We start from the raw sequence: 27,428 nt of genomic DNA on the forward strand, positions 1-27,428 counted from the left end.
GCAAAGCAGCAGATATCCATGATATCTGCTGCGATGCACCTTTAATAAATTTGCGGAGGGCACATCAGGACCTGATTTCCAGGGTAAGTGCACGATAGTGCACTACCGTGATTTCTTAAATATGGCCCTAAGGATTACTGAGCTAGTGATATCCACTGCAGGTTTGTGGAGAAATGGGAATGGGTGAGAAACCTTGTGGTTCATTTCTTGAGTTAGCTACAGTAGTTTTACCCTCATTTTCAGTTATAAAATGTGAAAAGCCAAAACCATTGTAATTTATTGCATGTGATACTGTGTTGTTTACAGCATATATAATTGTAATACGAGTTTGCTTCTTCTATGAATAAAAATATTTTTATTTCAAAAAGACATTCTAGGATTTATATATATATATATATATATATATATATATATATATATATATATATATATATTTAAAAACCCTGCAAGGTAATATTTTATATTTCAACTATGCCTTACTTAAAGATAGTAATATTTACTTAGGGGTTCTATTTTAAATACAACAAAATTACATGGTAACTATGTTTCGTAAAGCTACTATGATGGGCATAGAAGTGCACCACTATCTACCGCACGAAAGTGTAAAAATTATATTCTAATGTTGGCAAATAGGATTGTTATACAACTGAAATATATTGTTCTTACAAAGAACATACATGGAATTATGTTACCTTATGAGTTGAAGAAATCTGAAAACAGTTGATATTAAAAAGAAGACATATTACATTTAAACATATTTTCAGTAAATATGTCACAAATTGAGATATTACATGAACTATTGGGGACCGGGGTACTTGTTCCAAGGCATAATTAGAAAACAGTTTTGCTATGACTTTTGCAAGCAGATACACTTGAAGGTAGCAGACAGAAGAATTCGGTGAGGCAACCATGGTAGGTGTGGTGATAGGAGGAGTAAAGGGTTGTGCTTTGACAAGTTCCTTCCTAAGTCTTGTGTAACAATTTCTTACAAAGCTTTTCTCTAGCAAGAAAACGGGTTATCCCGCCCAGTAGGCAGGCAGTGTTAACAGCGGCCATCAGGGGCGAGTGAGACTCATTGGAGATCACATTCAAATCCCTGATCTAGCAACTGCATATCTGCAAACATACCAATGACTGCAAACGGATAACTTAAGCGATCTACCTAAAGTACTGAAGACTTTAATCACGGGGCGAAGCAATGTTTGCAGGATATCTAGGTGTTCTGTTTTATATTACTTAGTTTAGGTTCTTTGGAGAGTAATAACCACTGGCAGGAAGAGCTATGAGCATTGGGAGTAAAATACACTGTTGCTCTCCAGTTATTTCATGTGTCTACAAGAAGATTTGAGCATTGCTGGGAGAACCAACGGAGGTGCTACAGACACAGGGGACGCCGAGGCTGCCAGGTTACGGTATTGATCGGGGGCCAGACCTGTCACCTGAGGACGTGGTGGTCTTTGAACCACACATACCATGGGCTTGCCAGCTGTGTAGGGCAACGGATTTGGGGTACGTGCCTGCTGCTAAAGGAAGGAAACCTTTCTGCTAAACCCGTGAACAAGTAGGGGAACTTACACTCTCCCTTCCTGCTTCTACTTTCTGCTATAAGTAGAAGTCATGAGTGACAGTAGCGAGGGAATTAGTTTCTCTGTGCCAGAGTCCCAGTTGCCGGAGCCAAGGTGTTGCATGTATGAAGACAAAGCTGGGCACAGACACCATGGAGCCGTAGCAGCTGGCAGCGGTGGTGGCGGCAGCAGGCTCCCTGCAGCTGGCAGCTTCTGGCAGGAAGATTACATACATGGTGCTGGTGGTGGAGGAACTGCTGCTGTCCGATGTGTCAAAGGGTTAACCTCAGCATGCACGAATAGTAACACCAACCGCAGTATCACAGTGGTGTATGTCATCAATGAGGGCACCTCGGAGTTGCAGGCCTGTGAGAACGCTGCCCTCCACAGCCTGGAAGAGGCGTGCGAGAGCCAGGGGGCAGCACTGGAGACACTGCACTTCGGCAAGCTGGACTTCGGGGAGACCACAGTACTTGACCGCTTCTATAATGCAGGTGAGTCCACTAGTGAACTAATGTCTGCATTGCTTTACCTTAGCAGGTCTTGTTAATGCTCTTCAGTAGTGCTTTAGATGAGAGAGAATATGCAACATGTAGTCAGTGGCCTTGTTTATGGTTATTGCAACTTGGAACCCAAGTGCCTTCTGCGTAATTCTAAACTCTACAATGTTGGCAAGATTTAAATTAATTGCCCCTAAGGGTCAGATGTTTATAAGCACCTTACTGTTGTGCAGTCTGTGTAGAATTGGTACTCTACATTATTGTCATCGTCATTAAACTTCTTCTCTTGCATTTCAAATGCTGTTGTGTGTAATTATAGATTTGCAATGTCTAGAGATCATAGATTGGATAGTGAAAATCACATATTTTATACCAAATAAAAGAAATTGCATTGCCCAGTTCAGGGACAAATCAATAAAATGTGCTAGCACTGCTTCACCTCTACCCGCCTCACATATTGAAATATGATCTGTATGCAATGAAAAAAGCTCTTTTCCTCCTCCAAACCATAAGAAAAATAATATAAAATAAAAATCCACTATAGCTTTCAGATGGAAACAATTGGTAACCTATACTCAACCTCATCTGCAGTCATGAAATGGTATGAATGGCACATTTGTAAACAGACATCACTCTAACTAGCCCACTTGATTACACCACACCAAATTCTTTAAGCTAAGAATAACTAGTTCTTCATATAAACACAGTTGAACAATCAAGTGAACCATTTATACCAAAAACACCCCACATCCAAAACACTACTCCAGCCGGAAATCAAGTAATCGCAAACTTAACAATGCAGACTCACAATATTTACTTTCTGTGTACATGTAGCTGCAAATGTTTGTACCATAACATATGAATGTGTCTGTTCATTATTTGTACTACATAAACCCCTCTCCTTGTAACCCTATCCCTGTTTTCTGCACACCAACAATTGAAAAACCTAAATAAAGACCAATGATGAAAATGCTGTAAAACATGCAACTGACGTTGGCAACTATGAACTCTATAGGCTGTTGTTGGGTGGGGATAGTTAGTGAGGCCTCCAGCTAATCTGTGTAAATAAAGTCATGAATTCATGCATGCTTAATCTGTACTTGTACAGAATGAATATAGGCACCATAAATTGTCCAGGTAACGAAATGTGTAGTGTGTAAATAATAGTCATATCTGAACACATCGGCACACTGTTGGGAAATATAGATGTGTAGTTAAGTGAGTATTTACAATTTTAGTCTTATTTATATGTTTACGACATGGTTACTGAAGCATTAAACGGTAGACTACACTGATATTTGTGGTGCACATGGGGCAGATCTCTCAGCACTCCATTCACTGTGAGGTGAGGATGGATGATTGTCAACAGGGTCAGGGGGGGATCTGCCCCCCAGGCCCTTACCATAGTGGGTTACCTTAGGCTGGGTCACTGGGCCACCTGCATTTTTTTTTATCTTTAAAATGCTCCTAATAGGCTGCTGACTCGAGCTTTGACCCTGGGCTAAAATTTGCCAGCCCTCCCCTAGTTGTCAAATCATTGATTCATAAACTGCTAGGAGGACTGCATTGTCAGTACTTACTGTGCAGACTAAAACGCCGGATGGGGCAAATATTCAGCTTGCTGCACCCTGGGTCTGTCAACTGTTTGAAGGCAACTGTTTATACAGACAGTGCAGTTTCATGTAGCACACAAATACTTGATAGCTTCTTTGTACACTGAATTTCAAATTTGATATTTGTGTGCTACATGAAAAAACAGTCAGTATTTAACTTATGTGCAAAACAGAAAACTAGTTTGCACCCCTTGCATTGTAACATGCTTTTGTCCAGGAGACTTAAATAAGAAACTTCTTAATTTGAGTTACTTAATGAATCGAGCCCTTGGTGATCATTTCCCTATATAAGCTCAGTGTCAGAAAATAATGTTATCATACGACTGTGTAACAAGAGCCCTGTTTTGTATATAATGTGGAATTATTTCTGTATAATTATCCTATTCAAATATTATTGCAATCAATGCAAAATTGCAATTAATCCAAATTTCAGCCCAGTCAATAATGCCAATAAGAAAACACAGTAACAAAACAGATAGTTGTGTTTTATCATCTCTACAATCCACAGTATCCAAGTAACTAAATCTGCAAAAGAACTATAGGTAAACATATTCACATTAATCATCCATGTGCTTTCCTTTCATGTTTATATCAACTTTTTTACAGTAGCTTTACAGACACCTAATTATCTCACTTGTCATATGATTATGTACAGTTCTTATTGCCACACTTAATAAGCCCCCAAACTAATTTGTTTTATAGAGCTTTATATAAATGAATGTGCTCTAGTAAGTTTGTGTGATGTCTTTTAGTTGTGAAGTCTGCTCGCTTTTCCAATAGATTTTAGTCTTTACAGATGGTTTGGCATCCACTAATAATACACTTTATAGGATAACTTTCAGAAACATGCCACATACATAATAGAGCACTCAATTTACAGAGATCTTTAATACTTTTTTCTGACATCGTTTATAAGGCATTGTGTTTTGTTTTTATCATTTGCTTTTTTATAAAAAGAAACATTTTTCCAAGATTTTTAGGTTGGTATTAATAAAATGTCCATTTTATGGGGCATATTCAATTGGCCATGTTACTGTCAAAAGTAACGCGGCCTGCGCACTATTACCATAACTACGGTAATAGTGCGCACAATTACCGTTAGTACGGTAATTTCAACACTGGCTTTTTGCTTGCGGCTGCCTGAGCCGCAATTAGAGATCAGAGTTGAAATTGCCGTATTAACGGTAATAGGTTTAACTCTGTGCCACATCGGGGGGAATTGAATTCCCCTCCATAAATGTGTTTTTGGAGTATCAAATATGTTTCATGATGCTACAATAACCATCCATGTATTATTTAGGTAATGAGAGAGATGCTGGATTTTATATAAACAAACCATTTAGGAGTTTTGATTGAGTCTCTATAGTGATCTATTGATTATTATTTTGATCAATTTTTATTTGACTCCCAATAAACACAACACAAGGTCAGATACTATGGGAAGCTATGTGACTACACTTGAGTACAAGCACTAACCTTTGTCAGTGTTAATGCACATAGATCCCCTCCAGTGGCATTTGTTGATGTTCCAGTGCATTCAGATACAAAAGTATAGAGATAATTGTGTCTGTACTAGAGATGGGTGGGCTCGGTTCCCCGAGAACCGTACCCACCCGAACTTTGGGTATCCGAGTACCGAGCACTCTCCCGCCCGTTCGGAATCCAAATCGAGGCCGAACGTCATCGTGACGTCGTCGGATCTCGGGGCTCGTTTCTCGCGATACTTGAACATTATAAATACCTGCCTCCACAGCAATCCATCGCCATTTGACAGAGGGAGAGAGCAGGGTGTAGTCACAGGCTGATTAGAGCAGGGACAGAGAATACAATATTCTGAATTCAATTGTGCTAACAAAAATTGCTATGGAAGAGAGGAGGATAGGAGTTTTTTTTTTTTTTTTCAATATTTGGCCCTCCCCAGTGCTTTTGGGGTGTCCCCCATAATTGTGCATAAATATTTCTGGCTGTCAAAATTACTATCTGTCAGCAGTATCTACCAAATAGTTTTTAGCACTACAAGTGCTTTGGGCTGAGAATGGATTCAAAGCAGTCCACATATGAGCAGAATGAGCAACCAGGTTCTGTCACCAGTCCCGATGTTTGTGTTCCCAGTACGTCATCTGGGCAAGGCGCTGTCAAACTACACAGTGTTTCGAAATCAGTCCAAAAAACAAAATAAAAAGAAAAAATTACTGTGTTGAAGCGAAAAAGAAGTGTTACTGAGCAAAAGTTAAGTGCCGATAAAAAAAAATAATTGCCAACTGCCATTCTACACACACAGTGGCAAAGAGAGAATGAGGCCTTCACCTTTGGCTATTAGTGGCAGATCCCAAAAAGTTACCGAGTCTACAATTGGTACACAACTACTGTTACGCGTCAAAGCCAAGCTGCAAGATAACAGTAAGGCATTAAAGGATAATGTTTGCTCTGATTCACAAATGACACCAAGGATTGTAGAGAGTCCATCCAACAGTGGTATGTTTAATTGTGAGCATTCTGTTAGTGTACCCATAAAGAAGGGCCCTTTCAGCAGTTCTGCTGATGTGTGCCTGAACAGCCCGAGTGTAGCCGGTGATACACAAATTGAGGATGCCACTTTGGAAATAGAAGAGGATGAGGGGGAGATTTGTGGCGGTGACGAGGGCGCTAATGAGGATTTTGATGATTATGATGCAGACAGATACCAAATTGCCTTTGTCCATTTTTTTGTATATTCGAATTTCTGGTTCCACAGTCTGTGCAGGCTGCTTTTTTATATTCAACTACAAGTGGAGGATGTAATATACACCCAAAGACGATGGCTACATTGCCAATAATCAAAGATGGAGGAGGTAGACAACCAGGTTTGTCTGTATAATTTGCAGACAAGTGTTAAAATTAAGGGCGGCCTACCAGGGATTAAACTGTTTTTTTCATAATTTATTAGCTTTAGAATTACCTCACTTATCTAAGAAACTGGTGGAGCACTAAATTAGGTTATTTTAGACCAAAAAAATTGTATTTTTTTCAAAAATAGCAAAACAAAACCAAAACATGCAATGGCGTTTTTGCAAAACCAAAACACGAAGGTAATCCAGATCAGTGACCATCTCTAGTCTATACACACACTTACATTTGCTTTGTTACTTACATTATTTTTGTTCTGGCCAGTGGAACTAAAGTTTGTGTGTCCAGACTCTGCTTTCCCAAGAGATATATGACCTAGGTGTTTGTTTTTCTTTTATTAAATTGTATTTGCTATTTCTGTAATTCCAGGAGGTAAGACGAGCTTTTTTTTTTTTAATTAATATGGAAACAAAAATCTTTTGCTTAAACAAAGAAGAGCTAGCTAATTTCTTATCACACAAAATAGATACATGAAAGCACCATAGAAATGTATGACCCTCTAACTCCTGATCCAGCCGATCTACCCCAAGCTCCTAACTGAATATTCAGTATTGTGTTCATTTCTCCCCCTCATGGGGACAATGCTGATATATATTTTACACATATGCTGTAATGTGTATGCTGTAGTGTGAACAATGTTATGTCTGCTCCGCACTATGTTCTCCCCCTTCTTTTCTTTTTTTTTTTTTTTTGTACTTGTTTTTTTTTTTGTTAATTTTTCATTTAAAGAGGAGAAAGCAGGAAAAATACAAACAGCATAATACTCAAAAAGAAATATGAAGCTACAAGATGTTTCCTATATTTTTTCTGTATTATATCCATGGGAAGCTAGGAAAGGGTAAAGGATCAGAAATGAGGCGGGGGGGGGGGGGGGGTTGGATAGGCAATAATAGCATCAGGAATTTTGCTATGAACAATATGTGCAACATGTCTGGGGACAAAGTGTCTCATATAATTAAAAATCAGACATCAGCAAGGACAAGATTCTTACTCGCTATGCACCGCACCCAGCCCGGGGGGTCCGAGGCGGGCAAAACACTATGTTCCAATTGCGAAATGGGGAGCCAAAGTGGATAGGCAACTATGGCTTGCTTGCAAGAGCCACAGGGCCCACACCTTATCGAATTGATGGGGTTTGTCATGGAGATAGTATGTAATATGCTTGCGACATGCCAAATGTATTTCTGTAATTCCTGCATAGGGGGAGGGTTAGTGTCTTTCCAATGCTTGGCTATTAGGGATTTTGCCAGGTGCCAGTATGTGAGAAATAAGCTTGTTGGAAGGGACGCTCTCATCAAGTATGGGGTGGGAGAGAAGAATGACCAAGGGTCCATATCATCCTGCTGCTCTGATATGGAATTTATAAGTACAAGGACCATATTCCAGGAAGGAACTATACGACAGGTCCACCATGTATGTAGCGTCTTTGATTATCGTAGAGATTGAGCTTATGGCAATTCCCTCCCTGACCTTCTCCCAACAGGAGTTATCCGGGGGGGGGGGGGGGGTGCCCATGTCCCTCTCCCTCTCCCTCTCCCACTCCCACTCCCACTCCCACTCCCACTCCCTCTCCAGCTCATACCTGCCTGGTACAATGAAACCTGACTCTATAAGCCCATTGTAAATCCCAGAAATCAACCCTTTAGTTAATGGAGTGTGCACACACATGTGCTCAAAAAATGTAAGGGTCCGGAGAGCTTCAAGGGGGGGCAAGGGCATAGCGAAGTGCCGAACCTGGAAATATTCAAAGAAAAGCGGGCAAAAAGGTTCAAACTTACAGGCAAAATTTAAGAGATTGGAGGGAGGAGGCCTCTGGTGGTCTGTCTATCTTAGGGAGGCCTCAAAGGGATGCCAAGGAAGGGACCCCAGTGAAGTGGGTCTCCAAGTCTACCCAGGCTATAGTCTGGTGGGGAACATAGGTAACCGTGACCTGGGATAGATGGGATGCCAAGTTATAGAGTTTAATATCTAGAAACCTCCCATAGCCCTGGGTTTCTTGAGCACTGCTATTCTGGTGTTTTCTTAAATACAAATTTAAGAAAAAGGAATGCAAGTTTTATCAACAAATTGTTTTATATGAATACTGAATAAATGGCTGCAGATTCTCCCTATTTATCAAATATAAATCTAAAATGCTTACATTAATCTGAAACTGCTCTATATTACTGTTATTATAACACAAGTGAGGCTAATAGATGTATAAACATATTTAAACAGTATCAGTAATGGTGAGTTCTGATGCCATCAGTGCAATGTTAATGAGGAAAACGTGTTTATTATAAGGAATAACATAACCTCTGCTGTAAATTGTGTATAATAGCAGTCTACTAGGATTTCCATGACTTGTTTAAAAACACCTTGTTTCAGCTTCATGCCTTAATATGGTCCTGGATCTCCTCATTGACTTTTCATATCCTTATATTTTACAGTAGGGCAGGCATTATCCCATATATAATGTTGCTGAATATTCTATAATATATTTGCAGTTAATTTAAAATATTCTGACAAATAAAAAGCATTAGCCCCTTGCCATTTAAGGTGGGGGACTCTAATTATTTTTTCTGTTTTTGCAAACCTCAGTATACTAATTATGTATATTATGCATAAGTCCCATATTTACTATTTACTATATATGCATATTTATAGCAGTCACTGATGTAAGTAAATATAAGGGTTTTATAAAATGTCTCAATAAATGGCAAATATTTCGTTAACAATGAATTGTACTGAAAATAAGAAAACTTTTATTTAAAGTCCTCATGTACTGTGAGAGACATTCATTTATACCTGGGAAAGTGATATCACCGGGGAAACCCTACTGCTTAGCGAGGCTCAGGGGAAGACCAATCGGTGGTTTGTTTGGGTTGTTCCATTCATATCCCTGAATTGATAACAAGATTTGTAAACTTTTTTATTTTTTTGCTCTCTTATGAATGAAAAACAACACTTAAAGGTAATGATTAGACTTGAGAAATTTTTAATCTACATTTCTTCCTCCTAGTAGACCCCAGGGGGCATATTTACTAAACTGCTGGTTTAAAAAAGTGGAGATGTTGCCTATAGCAACCAATCAGATTCAAGCTATCATTTTGTAGAATGTACTTAATAAATGATAACTAGAATCTGGTTGGTTTCTATAGGCAACATCTCCGCTTTTTTAAACCCGTAGTTTAGTAAATATACCCCCAGGTGTTTAATGGTAGGACTTCTGTAGTTGGGCAGATCATATCTACACCCCCTCATCCTCTGTCTAGCCTTTTACTGGCCAAATAGCTGGGACACATTTGTTATTATTAATGGCTGCAATCTGCGGTGGCCGCTTATACAAGGTTCCGATTCTGCAGAATGTTTACTTGGTCTTCAGTTTTATTGTGACTGCAAAAACTAGCGTCAGCAGGAATAGTTTTTTAAATTTGAATTTTTTTCTCGAATAAACTATATCTATTGCATAAAAGATGGTTTTTGTTTTTTTCTGCAGGTAGAATATTTTCAGAAATAGTGCAAAGTGAGTTATAGCACCCTAATATTTTTATGGCTTCTGGCTGTATGTTTGTTAACTGGGGAAGGAGTGTAATTCCTTGTTCTACTTGTTAGAGATCTTAGGTTTTCAATTATTAACTATAATACAGTTTTGCTTCCAAATACAAGATTACTACTTGGATTTATTCTTTGAAGCCTTGTCACTTGTCATCATTAAATTGCAGCTCTCACGAGCAGAGTCCTTTTCATTCTTTTTGTAATGGTTTATTTTACTCTGCACGATCTGTGTACCCCTTGGAAATTGTTCAGCACTATGTAGCACAGCAACCGATCAGACTTCAGTAACCCTGTAGGAGCAACAAGACCCCGATGTTTTGATTTGTTTGTCTGCTTAACATAAGTAGTGCGTGCAAGCTGGGATCACATCAGAGTAACATTTTCCACTCAAAGTTTACACTGTGTTTGCCTCAGAACTGTCTGCTCCAGCTGCTGTACCTTATGTAGAAGTGGTTGTTCTGTGTGTCTTTACAAGGTAATGGAGCTGAATGAAATATTTGGATTCTAGGAATTCTTTGCTGTTAGAGGAAGGGCGATTGTCATGGAACAGATAATTTCAAGGAAAGTTTCAAGGCATCTGGCCATTCCAGTAATGGGGAAACAAGCTTTTTGTATTGCAGCCAGAATTCCTGCAACATTATTTATCTCCTATGACGTGACCTGTACATTGTTTTTCCACCTCGTGACCGAATCGTTGTCCTTTACAAAAAAAAATAAAAAAAAAATATTGGCCAAGTTGTGAAACTGAGTAAACTATATTTCTAAGTGTTTTGCGTCTGTTCTGAACTTTGGGTGTTTACGTAATTTAGAGCATCATGCCTAAAGTATACTAAATTACATTTTTAAAATGCCTTAGCCTTTCCCTCACTTTCCCCTGGCGTTTCCTCCGCAATTGTTTAGCAATTATATATAATGTATGCCACCTGGGTTCTAACTGCTACTAACCAATCGGCATCTTTATCACCCCCTGACCAATCAGTGGGAAGAGACAGTGCTCAGCAAGGAGCAGAATGTGGCATCTTTATGAGGTTTGTTTTTTTAAATAAAAAATAATTTTAGTACTTCTGGATCAATATGATGCATGTGAATGCAAGCACACTTTTTTTTTTTTTTTTTTTTTTTTTTTTTACTAGTGTATTATTCCAACAAATCTATTATAGGAACCTGCCTCTTTCTTCTTACAGTTGGGGGTCCCTTCCCTGGAACTTAACTACACTCGAGCTGTCTTCAAGTGACTAGAGAATAGAATCCTGTGTACCAAAGGGCTTGTGTGTTTTGTCCAGTCGTGTGCTGTCTTCCCTGCAAAACTGGTCATCATGCAGAGACACCATCATTGTCAATTTGATTACTAGCTACCTGTGTGAGATGTGTGCATGTAGGTAGCTGTATAGATTACTTTGTAGTAAATTTGAGGAAATATTAGCCAAATATTTTCATTTAAATTTGTTTCACTGTATGTTGTATACTTCTTGAAATGTTTCTTTCCTGAGTGCATAGCGTAATTGCCCCCTTTTCATTTTATACATACTTTTAAGTCATTTTATTGAGGCTGTGAATGCAGGTTTGTGAGATACAAACCTGCTAGACACGTTTTTAGATTTTCTAGATTTAACATACTTTTTTTCTTCTGGCCCTTTGTATCTGGTTACCTGAAAGGTTTCACCTTGCTGAAATTGATCAGTTGAACTGGCTAATAACACTATGGGGGGTGTGGTAAGTGTATGTAAGCTTAGGTCACTAATGGAAGGTGTGCTGCTACATTGCTGTAGGTTACATGCTTAAAACTACGTCAAAATTTCTTTTGACAACTGAATGATTTGCTATATTTAGAATTATTCAGATTTTAATGTGTGGGGAAGTATCAAACACATCTTGTTTTCTAGCTTCCTTCTGGGCTTCCAGCCATGTCATTAGGATTGTTTGTTTTCATTGCCATGGGATACAGCACAAATTATATCCAATGCAGAGAGGTCAGGAGAACTGTGTAGCTTCCCAATATTTCATCTTGCTGTATATAGAAGTATAACATTTGTGTGCTGCATATAAAAAATTTAACTCTGTAGTGTGTCATTCACACTGCTTACAACAGGTTGAAATATGTGCTGATCTCTAATCATATAAGGAGTTTTGAGAGGCAGTGGGATAGGTTGAAGAGAAGGTGTGGTGAAATAGTAAGGTAATGATGATGCTACTAGCCCTCAGAATCATTATTATTGTTATTTTTTTAAAATTCTCACATTTCATGTGACTTACAAACACAAATGTCATTTATACCATGTGACAGTTGTCTGATTGGCATAATGCAACTTTCTCTTGACTGCATCAACGTGTGTTATAGCGATGTTCGACTACACAAATGCTTGTAAAACCTGTTGAAACGACAAGAACTTGTAATTATGTGGAAAGCCTTGCATTTTTCCGTAAACACATTTTAAATGATGTCTCTTTAAATATTATCATTACTAAAGCTAATATTTGCCCTTGAAATAAAATCTGTGATTTTGTTCTATTAATATGACCCCCAGAAATACCTTTTTTTTTTATATGTGCGTTTTTCTGATTTATGTGTTATGATTGTAGCAGTAAACTGCAACTCATGGAACCCTCCTTTCGAGATCATTACCAAGCTGCCCGCAGCATGATTGTATCCCACTGATGTTTAAATACTGAAATCTAACGCCCGTAGCAAAAGTAACACAAAATGGAGTTTGAAGTAAGAGAGGGAAAGTCTATTTTTATTAAAGGTATTTTCGTAATTACAGTATCTTGGGCAGAAATAATTAAGCGTGTGTTTCAGGAACAGAGTATTTGTACTGGATGAAGTTGGTCTTATTGGAAGGTACATGCTATATTGGTTAGTAGTTTTTCAGTTTAATCCATCGTTGGCTACTCATGACCATTGGAACACAGTTATAGTGAGAGCAACTGCTAAAAAGTTTTTCACCAATCTGCTGTCAAAGTCTTTGTTTCTATGTTAATCTGCATCCGGGGATATTGTGTGTGTGTGTGTGTGTGTGTGTGTATTGTCTGTCACAAGATATTGCTTGTGTACTGTGCACTGGTGGATTCTGTTTGTAACATGGGTTATCCACTGGAGAGGATGCAAATACAAACTTGTTTGCATGCTGCACACACACTGGCCAGTTCTATTTTCCACTGCATTTTAGAGTTAGTCTAAGCTGTGCCCCCCCCCCCCCCCCCCCCCCCCCCGATAAATCTAAATCAAGTTGCTCATTTAACTTTTTTTCCTCTGTAGCACAGAACGTTATTCCAGGAGCAAATTTTGCACCCAGCATCTGCTCCGAACACTAAATCTGGTCCTTAAACTTTAATCATAATTGCCACCTGTCCCTAATCTCTATTAGGCTTTAAATATTTGTCTCTGGAACTGTTCCTATATTGGGATTAGTAGTGCAGCAGGATCCACATATTATGTGCAGTGCACGATTTGCTTATATGCACCTGATTAGTAGAAAGGAGCTCTGGAAATTATTTAAAAATGTTGGCAACTATGCTTCCACATGGTGTGCACCACTCCTTACAGTAAACTATACTGGATAGCGAATAAAAAGTGGATAGAGTCAACTGAGCAATGAGGAAATGTATACTGTCAAGGAGACTGTAATATATGCTCTCATAATGACGGCAATACTATTTATTTCACTATTGCCATAGCCTTTCTCCATACAAATGTATAACGTTTTTGTTATATTGTTTCAAAATTACTGATGTTTTGCAAAGGTGGGGACATAATTACAAAGGGACATGTTAGAGATAAGACGTGATGTTGACTAAGATTGTGGCACAATGTGCAAATGTGAAACATCCCTACTTCCCACACAGGTCAAAGATCAGCTTCAAAGCAATGTACCGATCTCTCCAAGAATGTTATAGATTACCATTATCCTGTCTGTGTTCAGTGTCTCTTCTCTACTTTCTGTTAGTGAATAATGGCTGAGGAACATGCCGTAGTGGAGTATCACATGATGTTTAATAGTATAACAGTGTGTGGGTGGGTGTCGGCATATGTAAAGTGTTTGTACAGTTGGATGAATGAGTAATAAAGGCACTTTAATATACCTTTTTAAACGTTGACTGTATTGCATATTAATTTTCACAAGCAAGGTCCCCATTGAATACAAGATTTTGAGTTCTTTATATGCCAAAGAAAATGTTTGTGCTGATTGCTGCTGGTATTTGTAAAGCCTGTTGTACAAGCAGCTGATTACATCACCAAGGTCTCCAGAGGTGGTAGATCAGGACGTTGCTTTTCATGAATAGCGCAGTAATTTATTTGCCATAAGTCTCTCCTGGTTGTTACAGAGGGACCAGGAGCTGTCTGTTGTAGCCTGACTTGTGTGTGAGCGGAGCTTGCAGTGACGCGCCACTCAAATGTCAACAGGACGTAACTTAACTGCTTTTTTTTATGCTTCTTGGCTTTTTTTAATTTCAATTTACTTGCGTATTTATTTTTGCTGCTTTTGCTTTTTCCTCCTCAGATTTAAGTGAATAGGACCAACAAAAAACAGCACTGGCTGCTACTGAAGAAAATGCAAGGCAAATGTGTACTGCACCCATACTTGCCAACTTTTTCAGGTGCCCCTATGGGTGGAGGGGGCAGGACTTAGAAAATGGCATCATTTTAGGCCCTGCCCCCATGACATAATGCCATGATGCGTCATTTTACAGTGACAGACGGGGCCAAAATCACGCGATTCCCTAAGAACCGCGTTATTGCGGCACTAACTCTGCCCACTGCACTAGGAAGAGGGCAGATGTGGGAGATTGCCCTACTCTCCCAGGAGCCCTACCCGGAACTTGGGAGTCTCACGGACATTCAGGGAGAGTTGGCAAGTATGACTGCATCATAGACTATAAAACTGTTGGCACATTGTCTTTTTTGCCATTTCTTCTGTTTTTTCTGGGCTTTCAAAGAGAATAACAATTCTCAGTGAAGGACTATGTCCATGCTCTAACTGTTATGAACAGCTTTGCAGGAACTCTCGAGTGATAACTAAATCATAGAAATAAACTACTATATAATTTTTGTTTGATTGCTTGTGCAAATTAGCCAGATCATTTCATTGGAATGTTTAGTGAATGTTTCCTTTTTCTGTATTACTATAAAATAGACATCACCTACCAATCTCTTAATTTAACTATACTTGTTTGCTATATAATAAGCCAACTTTCACAAGCAAACCTTATTGTTGATTAATATGTATTGTTGTTCTGTTGTATAATGCTTGTTTTTAATGTTTAATTCATTTTGAAAAATAGTCTGCTTTGCTAGCTGTGATGTTAATGAAAGACTTCATGTTTTATGATGATTTAATGGAAAAATGACAGACTAGAGAGGTTATTAAAAAAAGCAATGTCTGAATTCACCCTGTTTAATCTATTATGTATGTTTTATTTGAAGATCTTGTTTGAGGAGATGACAGCCTATATTTATTATTCATTGCAAAACCACAATTTCCTCAGTCTACCAAGCCCGCTGCCTTGGTGTCACACTTGACTGCTCCCTCTGCTTTATTCCTCACATCCAGACTCTCTCCCAGTCCTGTCGACTTCACCTTAAAAACGTTGTCAAAATAGACCCTTTTCTTACACAACATGGTACCAAAACTCTTATGCATTCTCTCATCATCTCCCATCTTGACTATTGCAACCTCCTGCTATCTGGCATTCCTGGCACCCATATATCCACACTTCAATCCATCTTAAATACCGCTGCAAGACTGATCTTCCTCTCTCACAACTCCACATCTGCTGCGCCACTTTGCAAATCCAGCTCTCTGTGTCCTCCATAATCCAATTCATAATACTCGCCCTTATTTACTCTAGCACACTTAACGGGACTGCACACAGGATCTCTATAGCTTTCAGCTCATTTGATCCCTACCTTTATTGCCTCTGCCCAGACGCTGAGATATGTCTGCAGCCCAACCCGATTGTTTCCTTAGCCCTGAATAACACCACCCCTTCATACATCTAAAATCTCATATCAAAATACTCTCTCTCCTGCCCTCTTATATCTACCTCTGACCTGGGCCTTGTCTCGTCTCCCAACAGAAAGAAGGGGGAGGGGGGTTGCTTCATGCAGGTAGTGGACACATTGTAGAAAGAGGAAGGAGTCCTCACATCAACCATGAGCCCCGGAGAGGAAAAGAGGAGTGGTACCACTGCATGCAGCAATTAATAGTGGCAGTATTGATGATATACCATATAGAGTCTCCATGTCTATAGAGAGCAATGTAAAGAGCTCCTATGGAGTTCCTGTTACACTGCATGATACAGTGTAGCAGTATTTAATATGAGAGACTCTAGCAAGGGGCAGAGAGGACACTAGTGAGAGAACATTGCGTAAAGTCAGTGTGACAATACCACGAGAACCAGGCAGAAATGTTACATTCTACACTCATTACTATGGACAATACAAGAAAATATCCAATATATTCAGGCTGACATATATGCATGCCAGAACATTTGTTTGTATCCTCACTGATGTTAATTAACTTATGAAAATACACATTACAATAAACAGTCCTAATGTTGGAGTGCTCTCATAAGTAGTATCTTTTTGTTTGTTCACTAGATTATCATATACTACAGAGGGAGCGCCCCACAAGATTAGGACACATAATTAAATGAATCTTCTAGATATGCATTATCAAGTGATATTGTCTGACTATATTATTAGGACTATTTAGTATGGATGGTTGACAAGCCAAAGAGCATGTTTAAGATTGGTGCAGGAGGAGTATGTGGACATGTATTTGCAACCATATTCGTTTTGCTCATGTAAGAATTGTGCTGCAGGGAGAAGGCAGATAGAACAAAAAAGTTTCTTTTTGGAGACCTCTATTTGCACTGCACCCTAAGTTACCACATCTGTGTCCCAACACCTTCAAAGAGACTTTAAATATGTGATGAGCCCAAAAAGTGCAGGGATGGGAAAACACTTCAGTGAAGAAGATGATAAATAAATTTAAGTTTGTTATTCTCATCGCATAGGTGGAAAAATCCTCATCGTCTCCACACAGCTTTCATCTAAAAGCCCTGGCTTAATTTTTAATTGATTATGTTACTACTAAATGTAGTCATAGATTTATGTGCAATGTAAGTTCGTAGATATATATAAGTGGAATATAAAGTAACATTATCCGTTTTTTAAAAACTACTATCTGCAAGCAGAGTGGGGAATTTTTGGATGTAAAACATAATCTGCTTTACTATATAAATACAGTCCATTTCATCCATACAGCAATAACTGTATTAGTTACCTTGGCAAAGCCACAAGCCAGCTGATCATACTGGTGCACCATGTCTTGGCTATTATTTATTTTATTATTATATATATATTATTATTTAATTGCACACCTAGTGTTCCTCCTGCTATGTTTTTCTTTGCACAGTATTGACTTCATAAATATTATGCGAGATGGAGTAGACTAACTCTGTGACTAAGGTTTTCGATGAGTCATGATTACAGAGCAGCCATGTGCTCTGCTTACATAGTTGCTTAGTCATTGATGTTGAAAGACTATATACAAAATAAAGGTACTATGCAGCCTAAACAGTGTGGCTTTATTTTGTTGTATTATGTGCAGATTGCTTTGTGACATAACATTATCCAGTTATTTGATTAAACTTTGTCCGTTGCAGGGATCACATGTTTTAAATAATTTTGACGCTGTTTTTTTTTTGTTTGTAGAACAAACAAGCCAAACAAAAACTCAAAACCAAAACATTTGTGCTTACTTAGCAAAATATAGTTGTTTGTTTTTCATCTCCAGTAATCAAATAACACCAATGGTGTTTTCTAAAGATTTCCTTAATCCTAAATATGTGAAATTGTCTATTTGGCAGAGTTTGTATTTGTCATAGAAGGAAATTAAATGCTAAACTTGTGAAGTACGTGAAGACCAGAGTTAGAGAAGGAAGAGTCACTATTTTAAATGCATTTATGTATTCGTTTGTGGATTGCTAACCTGTGTAATCTACTTGAAATAACTAGTGTTTTTATAGGAATATGTCCACCAAGTTCTCCCTCATCTGCTGCAGGTTGTCATGTTATGATGGAGCGGCTTCTCTAAACAGCAGACAGTGACTGACAGCTAGGCAGACTTGTTTTGCAGTAATTATTTATTTTATACACATGGCTAGGCCCAGTGATGTCTCAGCCTTTTTCACTTGTATCCCATCCCACCAGGACACTGTGCTAAAGATGTGGGGGGAAGGAGAGCTTTAGCTATCTGTAAAGGACTGATGATGTAGGAAGATAACGATGAATAACGTATTTTACCAAAATGATTCACTAACCCCATGTTTGACTCCCAGAGTGGCTTTATCACTTCTTTCTAAGGTTAGGTACACACTGGAGGTTTTTCAGCCAATCGTCAGGCCAATCAGACGATATACGACCGTTCTGTCAGATATTGCATTAGTGTGTATACTTACACAATGAACGACAGTCGTTCCAAAGTGCTGCTTGTCGTTTCCTTTGGTTGGTCGTACTGTTTAATAATCTAGTTCCAATCGCCTTCTGATCATGCAGTATGTATGCACTCACGATCACGATCTCCATAGTGTTTACAGAGTCATAGGGCTCGATTTACTAAGCTGCGGGTTTGAAAAAGTGGGGAAGTTGCCTGTAGCAACCAATCAGATTCTAGCTTTCATCTATTTTGTACTTTCTACAAAATGACAGCTAGAATCTGATTGGTTGCTATAGACAACATCCCCACTTTTTGAAACCCGCAGCTTAGTAGATCTAGCCCATAGTCTTTTCAGCCGATGCCGGCAATGAACATGTCCCGGTGACTAAATGCAGAGTGCGCTGTAGAGGACATAAATCATTCTGAGACTGAATATTTAATTTCAGAGTCATAGATGCTAATGAAATTCATCATGACACGTGGATAGCTATAACAAGGCAGTAAATCAGTGTGACAGGAATGAATGACTATTGTGCTGTCAGTCTCTAAATGACTAGAGGACCAGATAAATAGCGCAAATCTGAAGATAAATCATGTCTTGTGTGAAACGCCCGACCGATCGGACATGGTTATGGGTACAATCGTTGTAGATAACACGTCAGTTGGAAAGTTCTCCACCGTGTACCTAGCCTTAGACTTATCAGAAGGTTTTGAAGATAACCACAAACGCAGTTTGATAGCCATTGTGAACTGTGACTCTATGGATTTTGATAGGATCGTTATCAGACAAGCTTAAATAGCAAAGTAAAGCGGTCAAATCACAGTAACTTCAGTGGTCATGCTCCTTTTTTAAATTCAACAATCTGTCTAGATGTGCAAAACAGAAAGTCACTTGTCCAAATACACTCGGAGATATAATTGCTGCCAAAGGTGGTTCTACCAAGTATTAACTCTGGGGGCTAATGCAATCACTTTACAGTTTTTGTTAATAACCAATTTGAACAAATGATTGGGTTAAAACATTTTTGCCACATTGAGCACTTCATGTTGATTATTGAGGATAAATTTGAAATAAATCCATTGCGGTTCCGTGTTGTAGCACCGCAAAATGTGAAAGGGGGGCGGTGAATACCTTTTTATAGCCCTTGTATCTTGCTAGCCATTTACGCCAGAAATAATTTGTTCATTACTCAACACTTAGTTCATTAATATTTTATTAGTGGTTCCTGACCTTTGTTGGCTGCTCCTGTCTAATACCTGGGCTTCACTAGACATTAGAAAGAAGGTGACAGATTCAGCAAAAGACAGCCAGTGTAACTTTTATTTGTCCTGATTTATATGGATGATCATTATTAAAAAAGCATGTGACAAGGAACTGGGATGTAATCATTTTATTTAGTTGTGTTCTAAAGGAGGTGTTAAATATTATGAAAATGTTCCGTTTGGTGAGAATACAGGTATAAGGTCACTCTTCCTGCATCGTGTTTTCCAGACAGTATTATTCTGGGCCACTTGTATGCTTTGCTGATTAAATTTCTGCCACTTCATTTAACAATGAGTTAGGAATTATTTTCCGGTTAGATTGTCTAACATACAGATTATGATGTGCTCGCAGTTGTTTTGTTGACTTGTGGAGTCAAGTTGAGCAAATTAAAGGGCATTTCTACATAACTGCTTAGATATAATTTCCAATGATTTGTCAGTGCAATTGACCTTGCAAACGTTCAGTTAAATTGTGAGCAACTTACAACAATTTATATTTGGAGTTTTTTCTCTTTTAGTATAGTGTTTTACAGTCTTTCTGTATATTATTTACAAAGTAGTTGAGACCGAACTAGAAATAGAGATCAATATGTAACTAGTGCCCACGTCACCTATTGTCTGCAGACCTATTTAGTAAACACTAGAAAATGAACCGTCGTAGCCACTTGTGGCTCACATCTGCATATATACAGAAAAGTGATTAACATTAATGATAACGATTTTATCCTTATGTCTGGCCACACCTTGTGGTGCAATGTTATTGGCTATTATTACCGGGCTTTACCTTTGATCTGGATGTGTTTTTCTGTTCCTGTTTTAACAAGGCTACAGTTATCTAGCAGTTTGTGTATGGTTTCTTATTGCATGCATCAGAAACCATTTAACATATACACCGATCGGCCACAACATTAAGACTACCGACAAGTGAAGTGAATAATGTTGATTATTCCAATACAATAGGCACCTGTCAAGGGTTAGGATATATTGGGCAGCAAGTGAACAGTCAGTTCTTGAAGTTCATGTGTTGGAAGCAATTCAAACAACCAATTAAAAACCCAAGACTTTGTGGACCCAGAACGGTGTTAGATCCTGCATTCATGGTCTTTCATTAGACTGTGATTCCACCTAGTAAACAAAGCACTCGGAACCGATTATAACTGCATACGTAGTAACCTTGAACCTATGTGACAAGCTGCAACACTCTATGACGTTCAGTTGATTGTGAGTCGCCATTTAGTTTGGTTGTGTTTTCTATAGAGCGCCGAAAAAATGCTAAGTTTAAAAGTTGAACAACTTGTCAATTTGAAATTTTTAGTACAATTGCACAAAACACCAACAGAATGTTTTCCAATGTTTACTACGGCCCATGGAAATCACTGCCTGTCTTGTGCACGTTTGTTTGAGTGGTAAAAAAGATTTAGTGAGGGACGTGAGAATGTCGAAGATGATGAACGTTCTGGACGACCTTGCACTTCAAGAACCGAAGAAAATGTAGAAATAATCAGTCAGATTGTTCGAAAAGACTGCCGACTCATTGTTCGAATGATAGCTGAATCTGTGAACATTGGCAAAGACACTGTATGGAAAATTTGCAAAAGCTGAGAGAAAGAGTCCGAAAGAAACGGCCACAACTGTGGAAAAAATGGTTTATCTCTTCACCAGGACAATACGCCTGCTCACACAGCACTTTCTGGGAAGCAGTTTTTGACGGACAAACACATTACTACACTTGAACGTCCTCCATATTCGCCCATTTAGCACCTTGCGATTTTTATCTTTTCCCAAAACTTAAATCGGTGCTTATGAGGACACATTTTGAGTCAGTTGATGCTGTAAAGAAGAAAACGGCAGATATGTTGAAACAAGTGACAGAAATTGATTTGCTCCATGCCTTCCACCAGTGGAAAACAAGACTACAATGATGTATTGGTGCAAATGGGGAGTGTATTGAAGGGGACAGACATTACATTTGTAGTACCAATAAATAAAGGTGAGTTATTTAATCAGTCTCGTTATTTAATAGACATACCCCATATATATATTATATTTAAAAATATTTTTTTTTATAAACCAAAGATGCACTATTAATAAAAAAAATATATAACCTGTGTAGTAAATCATAGCACTCAATAAGTGTGACTGGATCACTTATAAAAAAACCTTATTGTATAAATCTAAATTATTAGCGCAGTGTGCCAATTTATATCATTGCAAATGTACTGAGTTTGATACTGTTATATTTGTGTATTGGGAATATGCTGTAGCCATGGTGAAGGAAATGTGTTTGTGTAAGAAAGGAGGAAAGGAAATCCTAAATTAAGTTTGTCACTTCTGAGATGAAAAGAATTAACCAACACCTGCTTAAGCCTGAAGTCCTGACAGGGGGTCGTTACCATTTAGCATGTCTTGTTGGAGAGGCAGAAAACTGCCTAACAAAATCGAAAGCAAATCTGAGGAAATCTGGTTGGCATAAAAGCTAAACTGTGTTAGATCCAAGATTAGATTATATCCTGATGTTAAATTATTTAATGTGATATCAGATGTACTAGTGCCAGCTAGAATCAGGGGGGCTGGATTACCTCCTGCCAGGGTATGTGTGTAAGTCTGTATAAAAGGAGGACTGTTTGACCACGTAATGTATCATTTTCCATCTGACTTCTGGATGATCACCAGTACCACAAACTGGTGTGTAAAAGTCCTTGTCAGGACTCTTGAGCAATAAACCATCACTGCTTGAAGATTCAGCTTGCGCCTATTACCTGCTGTATCCTGTGACCAACAGATAAGAGCTCACAATCTAATCAGTTCCCCGACTGTCCTGTGTTGAACCCAGCATTCCTGTATCAACACTTTGCTTGCTACCCAGCAGTCCTGATCCATAGTAAATGGTAAGGAGGTACCAGCCAGCCCACAGCAGAGAGGCAATACAGCAGCTATACCAACTACCTCAGAAGTACGCGTTTCTGGATGTCGCAAAGAAGCCCAATGGTGGCAGCCGAGTTCTCCTACAACTACTGTGCAGTTGGCGAGTGTCTGCTGGTAAGGTGACACCAGTAGGTCAGTTAAGTTTGAAAAACTTTGCAAAAGAAACCAAGATAAACTGTGCAGTAAAGACATCCCTCTGTTCCTCCTCTCCCTCCCCCCCCCCTCCCCCCCACAGACCAAGTGGTGAAGTAAGCCCATCCGGTCACAATCAGACATCAGCCTAACTTACATTAGAGTCTTCAAACTGAAATGTCTTATTTGTTGGTATGGATCACAGAAAATGTCCACCATTGTTAAAATGGCTGCGGCATGGATTATGAGGGAGAGGACCAATGAGAAGCTGCAATGTTCGTGATTGCAGCTTCATCATGGTTCCTCCGGCTCCCCCATCTCCTCTGAATTGTATTATTTATTAACCTGTTAAACATGCAAATCATTAGGTATTATCATCGTTTTATTTATAAGGTGCCACTGATTCACCAGTCTGCATACTACACAAGTATAATAACAAATACACATAATAGCAGACGTGTATACAAACCCCAAGTATGAGTATTGTTTGAGAAATTACAGGTTGAGAAAAGTTTGAATCTCATGTGTATGAATAAACAATCAGCATGGACTATAACGGGCAATCAGTGTAGAGAGACATAAGACATAGGGGTAAATTTATCAAACCTAATAAGGAAAAGTGAATCTGTTGCCCATAGCAACCAATCAGTCTAGCGATCATAGCTAGAATGTACCAGGTGAATAATAAATATAATTAGATCGGTTGCTATGGGCAACATTGGCACTTTTTTTTTTTTTACAGCATTTTTAAAACGGATGCTGCTTAAATACGTAAAGTGGTGTATGTAATACAAATAGTAAACAAAATACTTGAACAAAAAGGTCAAATTAATGGGGAAAAAAACATTCACACTAAAGGAATGTGCATATAAACATAATAATGCACATAACATACCAAGCTGGTTAAGTAATAGGCCACCATAAAACAGACACACTGACCCCTTTATAAAGTGAAGTGATCTTTGCATGCTAAAAGGTTTAGTGTCACTGTCTCCACTGCATAATATGTTTGGTGTTTGACTGTTTCATTACTAGTTTGAAGTTATGTTTCTGTTCTCTTGCTCTTTGCTAACTCTATAGAATCAGTGATATCAACGAATACAAATAAGTCACAATATTTCTGGCATCCCTATAAATAATAGACAACAAAATTGAACTTTTTTCTGACATCTATTTATTTTTTATTTTTAAATACAGTCCTAATCTAATTTCTACCAAATCGCTTTTAGAAAAGTCTCATTTTTGGTATACTATCCAACTTTGTAATTAATCTGTATCAATCTCAAGCTCTGAGTCTTGGATTTCTCCCATCCATTCCAAAAAATGTTAACTCGCAATTCTAGTTTTAAGTAGTTCACTAAGGACTTAAAATGCTTGGGCATAGTGACTACCTATTGGACACTTTTTCCTCGACGCCTTAGGCCAATTTGCAATGACCTAGACGAATGGAAAAGGTATTCAGTGTTATGGATTGGAATGGCTATGATCAAAATCCTTCCTGTAGTTATCTGTACGTTCCAATAATATGCTCAGATCGAGCTGCCCTCCAAGCTGAAATATTTCGATTTATTTGTCTGCATGTTAATTGTTCCATCTTCATCAGACATACATCAAGATATGGGGGAAGGGTATAATACTATGCAGACCAATTGAGTCGTCTGATCCACTGTCATTTACCTCTGTAATGTTGAACAGTAGGTGATATTGAATGATTTGGGTTTTATTTTAGATTGCAACTTGGCTATACACTATGGATCCCAAGATCCAAACAGCCAATAAATATAGAAAATAATCTAACCACCACCATTTATGCACTTACAATTTGGGATCTTCTATCCTTGCAATTTTAAATCAAAAGAATCTCCATCTGCTTAGACCCCAATCCTCAGAAATGCCATGCTCCCTCCAGTCAGATCACCAGGTACATTCACACTTTGGTCTATGACTAATTTCACTTATATAAGTCACTGCTTTACACAATGTAAGAGGATAAATGTCCCAAATGATGATCCTTTCCCTATCTAAAAGTATGTTATGTGTCCCTGAGATTTCCCAAACTTAACTATATTTAAACTTTTCTGATCTAAATATTTGTACTCCAAAAATTATTATAAAAGATGAATAGATGTTAAAATAAGAGGATATGAGGGGAGAAGCTGTTCTTGGTCTGGTTCTGACAACGTCAGACCACTCCTTAATTTGTATAGTTTTAAAATGAAACCCTTTTCAGCTGCTATTTTGGTGGGGGTTGTATGTATGTATATGTATGTATATGTGTGTGTGTATATATATATATATATATATATATATATATATATATATATATATATATATATATATATATATATATATATATACATACATACACACACTCTATATAAATATTATTATATATTAATTAGTCGCTGAAAAGCAGACATATGCTTATACTGAACCACTGTAAGGGAGAAACAAGGCAGGCTGGGCTAGGGACAGGGAGGACATCTGCTACCCGGGCTGGTCCTATAGTGGACTACCTTGAGCCGAGTCACTAGGCCATCTGCATCTTTTTCCTTTAAAATAGGCTGCTGAGTCCAGTCTTGCCTCCCGGGCTAAAATTTGCCAGCTCTCCCATGCAAACGTGACAATAAGCGTTGGATGTCGGCTATAAGTACCAGGAACACTAGTAAGGTTTCTCTCGTGTGTAAACCCTCTGCATGTTGCAACTGGATCCAGTTTCAATATTCTGTTTAATTCCTTATAGTTGTCCATCCAGGATAAAGCCTGAACCCTCTGGATATTGTGACACATTATTATGCTTGTTATTACTTTGGTGCAGTTATTCCATACCTCCCAACCGTCCCGATTTGAGGGCTTTGTCCCAATAAGTAGGAAAGTTGGGAAATATTCTCTGGTCACTGCTGCTCTGTTGAACAGGTGCTGTGCGCTCCAATGAAGGTGTCTGAAGGGGAAGAGCGAACAAGGCAGCCTAACTCTTCGAAAGTTCTAGCTGGTGCCCCTAGTCCTGATGCTGTTCACCCAAATGGTGGAGGGTATGATATTCTCTGTAACATGCTTATGACACATTGGTGAGTCTATATGCTGACAAATTCAGACTGTTCTGGGGTTATTGGTGGTGCAATTCACTATTAAGCAAGATAAGTAAATATAAATAATTAGGTACTAACTTTTACATATATACAAAGTTTAGTTAAGCCTAATAGCCAAAACTACATAGCTACCTTTTCAATATCATAGGCTTGACTATCTGTATAAAACATTTCCAGGTTTGTCAGTAGGTTGAGATATATTACAATAAATGCTCTTCATAATGCTATTAAGAGGGACATTCATCTGCAGTTTGCAAGCGAGCATAAATTGTTTGTTTATATTGAACTGGATACTGGAGGTTAAAACCTACACGAAATTGGTTGCCAATTTTTATTTGTACATCGATCTATAGCCAGGCAGATCATCAGAATGTTTACAGCAGTGCAGATTATTTCAGGAGAGGAATGCTGATCTTGTTTAAGGAAGTTACCTGTCTACACTTGTGATTGAGTCATTTAAGACAGGGCTGCATGTAATCACCCACATTTTCAATTAGCAGCCAGCCTTTATTCACTGTGTTGGTCTCTCCTGAGTAGGTGTAAAGGTGATCGGCAGACGCCCTGACTATATGTCCCAGAATCATGCTGAATATAGCAAATGCTCAGGGTACTTTCAGTAAGAATGTACTATTATTGGGAAGTCCAAATGTGACAGTATGCTGTACTCAGTGACAATGTTTTTAAGAGTACATAGCAATCACACACATCAGATGCATAACTGGATCCAGACTGTGCTTAGTGTGAGTGTGGAGAAATATATCTGCTGCCCCATATAGTGGCTTTAACTGTATCTTCTAATAGGTGTGCTGTGCTTTTCTTGTAATGTACCCTTACTGTGTATGAAATCATGCTGCCAACTGTACCGCACTATTAAAGTGATCGAACTATGAAAAAGGGAAAGTACATTGTTCCCATACTTGAAATTCTTTTTTTTTTTGTCTTTAAGAGCTGTTCTAACTTGTCTATACCTTGGTTTCCAATTTACAGACCATTCTGATTTTTGTACATGCACCAACAAAGTTAAATATAAGACTTTTTTTTTTTTTTTTTTTTTTTTTAAAAAAACAAACCTTTTTGTGATGTTTAATTTGTAATATACACATAACATCTACAGAAGAATAGATTTAACTTTGTGAATTTTATTTTGTCAATAAATCTTGCAGATTATAAATACCATCTGTTCACTAGGTTTTCATTATACCAGTCATGCATGGTAAGCATAGACCTTCAGCAGGCATGTTAAACTTAAACACCCAATTGGGTCAAATAATAATAGTGTAAGAGTGTGGCTGCAAGATAAAGAAAGTCTCAAATGCAATTTTATAAAGGTATATTACTCATACTTGCCAACTCTCCAGGAATGTCCGGGAGACTCCCGAAATTCGGGTTGGTATCGCGGACTCCCGGGAGAGCTGGCGATTCTCCTGCATCTGGCCACTTACATAAAATTAGTGTCGGAATGTACGGGCGGAGGGGG

The 27,428-nt window shown here is 38.3% G+C and overlaps 1 protein-coding gene across 1 annotated transcript in view; it reads left to right on the plus strand.

Moving 5' to 3' along the window:
- Window positions 1-1,017: 1,017 nt before the first annotated feature.
- The window catches only part of MAP3K5 (mitogen-activated protein kinase kinase kinase 5), a 107,350-nt gene continuing 80,939 nt past the window's right edge, over window positions 1,018-27,428 (plus strand). The window contains exon 1 of the mRNA XM_075203153.1: window positions 1,018-2,059. Coding sequence (XP_075059254.1) covers window positions 1,618-2,059 — 442 coding nt within the window. The 5' untranslated portion in view covers window positions 1,018-1,617. The remainder of the gene's footprint in view (window positions 2,060-27,428) is intronic.

The sequence above is a fragment of the Mixophyes fleayi genome, chromosome 3 (genome assembly GCF_038048845.1).
Source record: "Mixophyes fleayi isolate aMixFle1 chromosome 3, aMixFle1.hap1, whole genome shotgun sequence".
Taxonomy (NCBI): Eukaryota; Metazoa; Chordata; class Amphibia; order Anura; family Limnodynastidae; genus Mixophyes; species Mixophyes fleayi.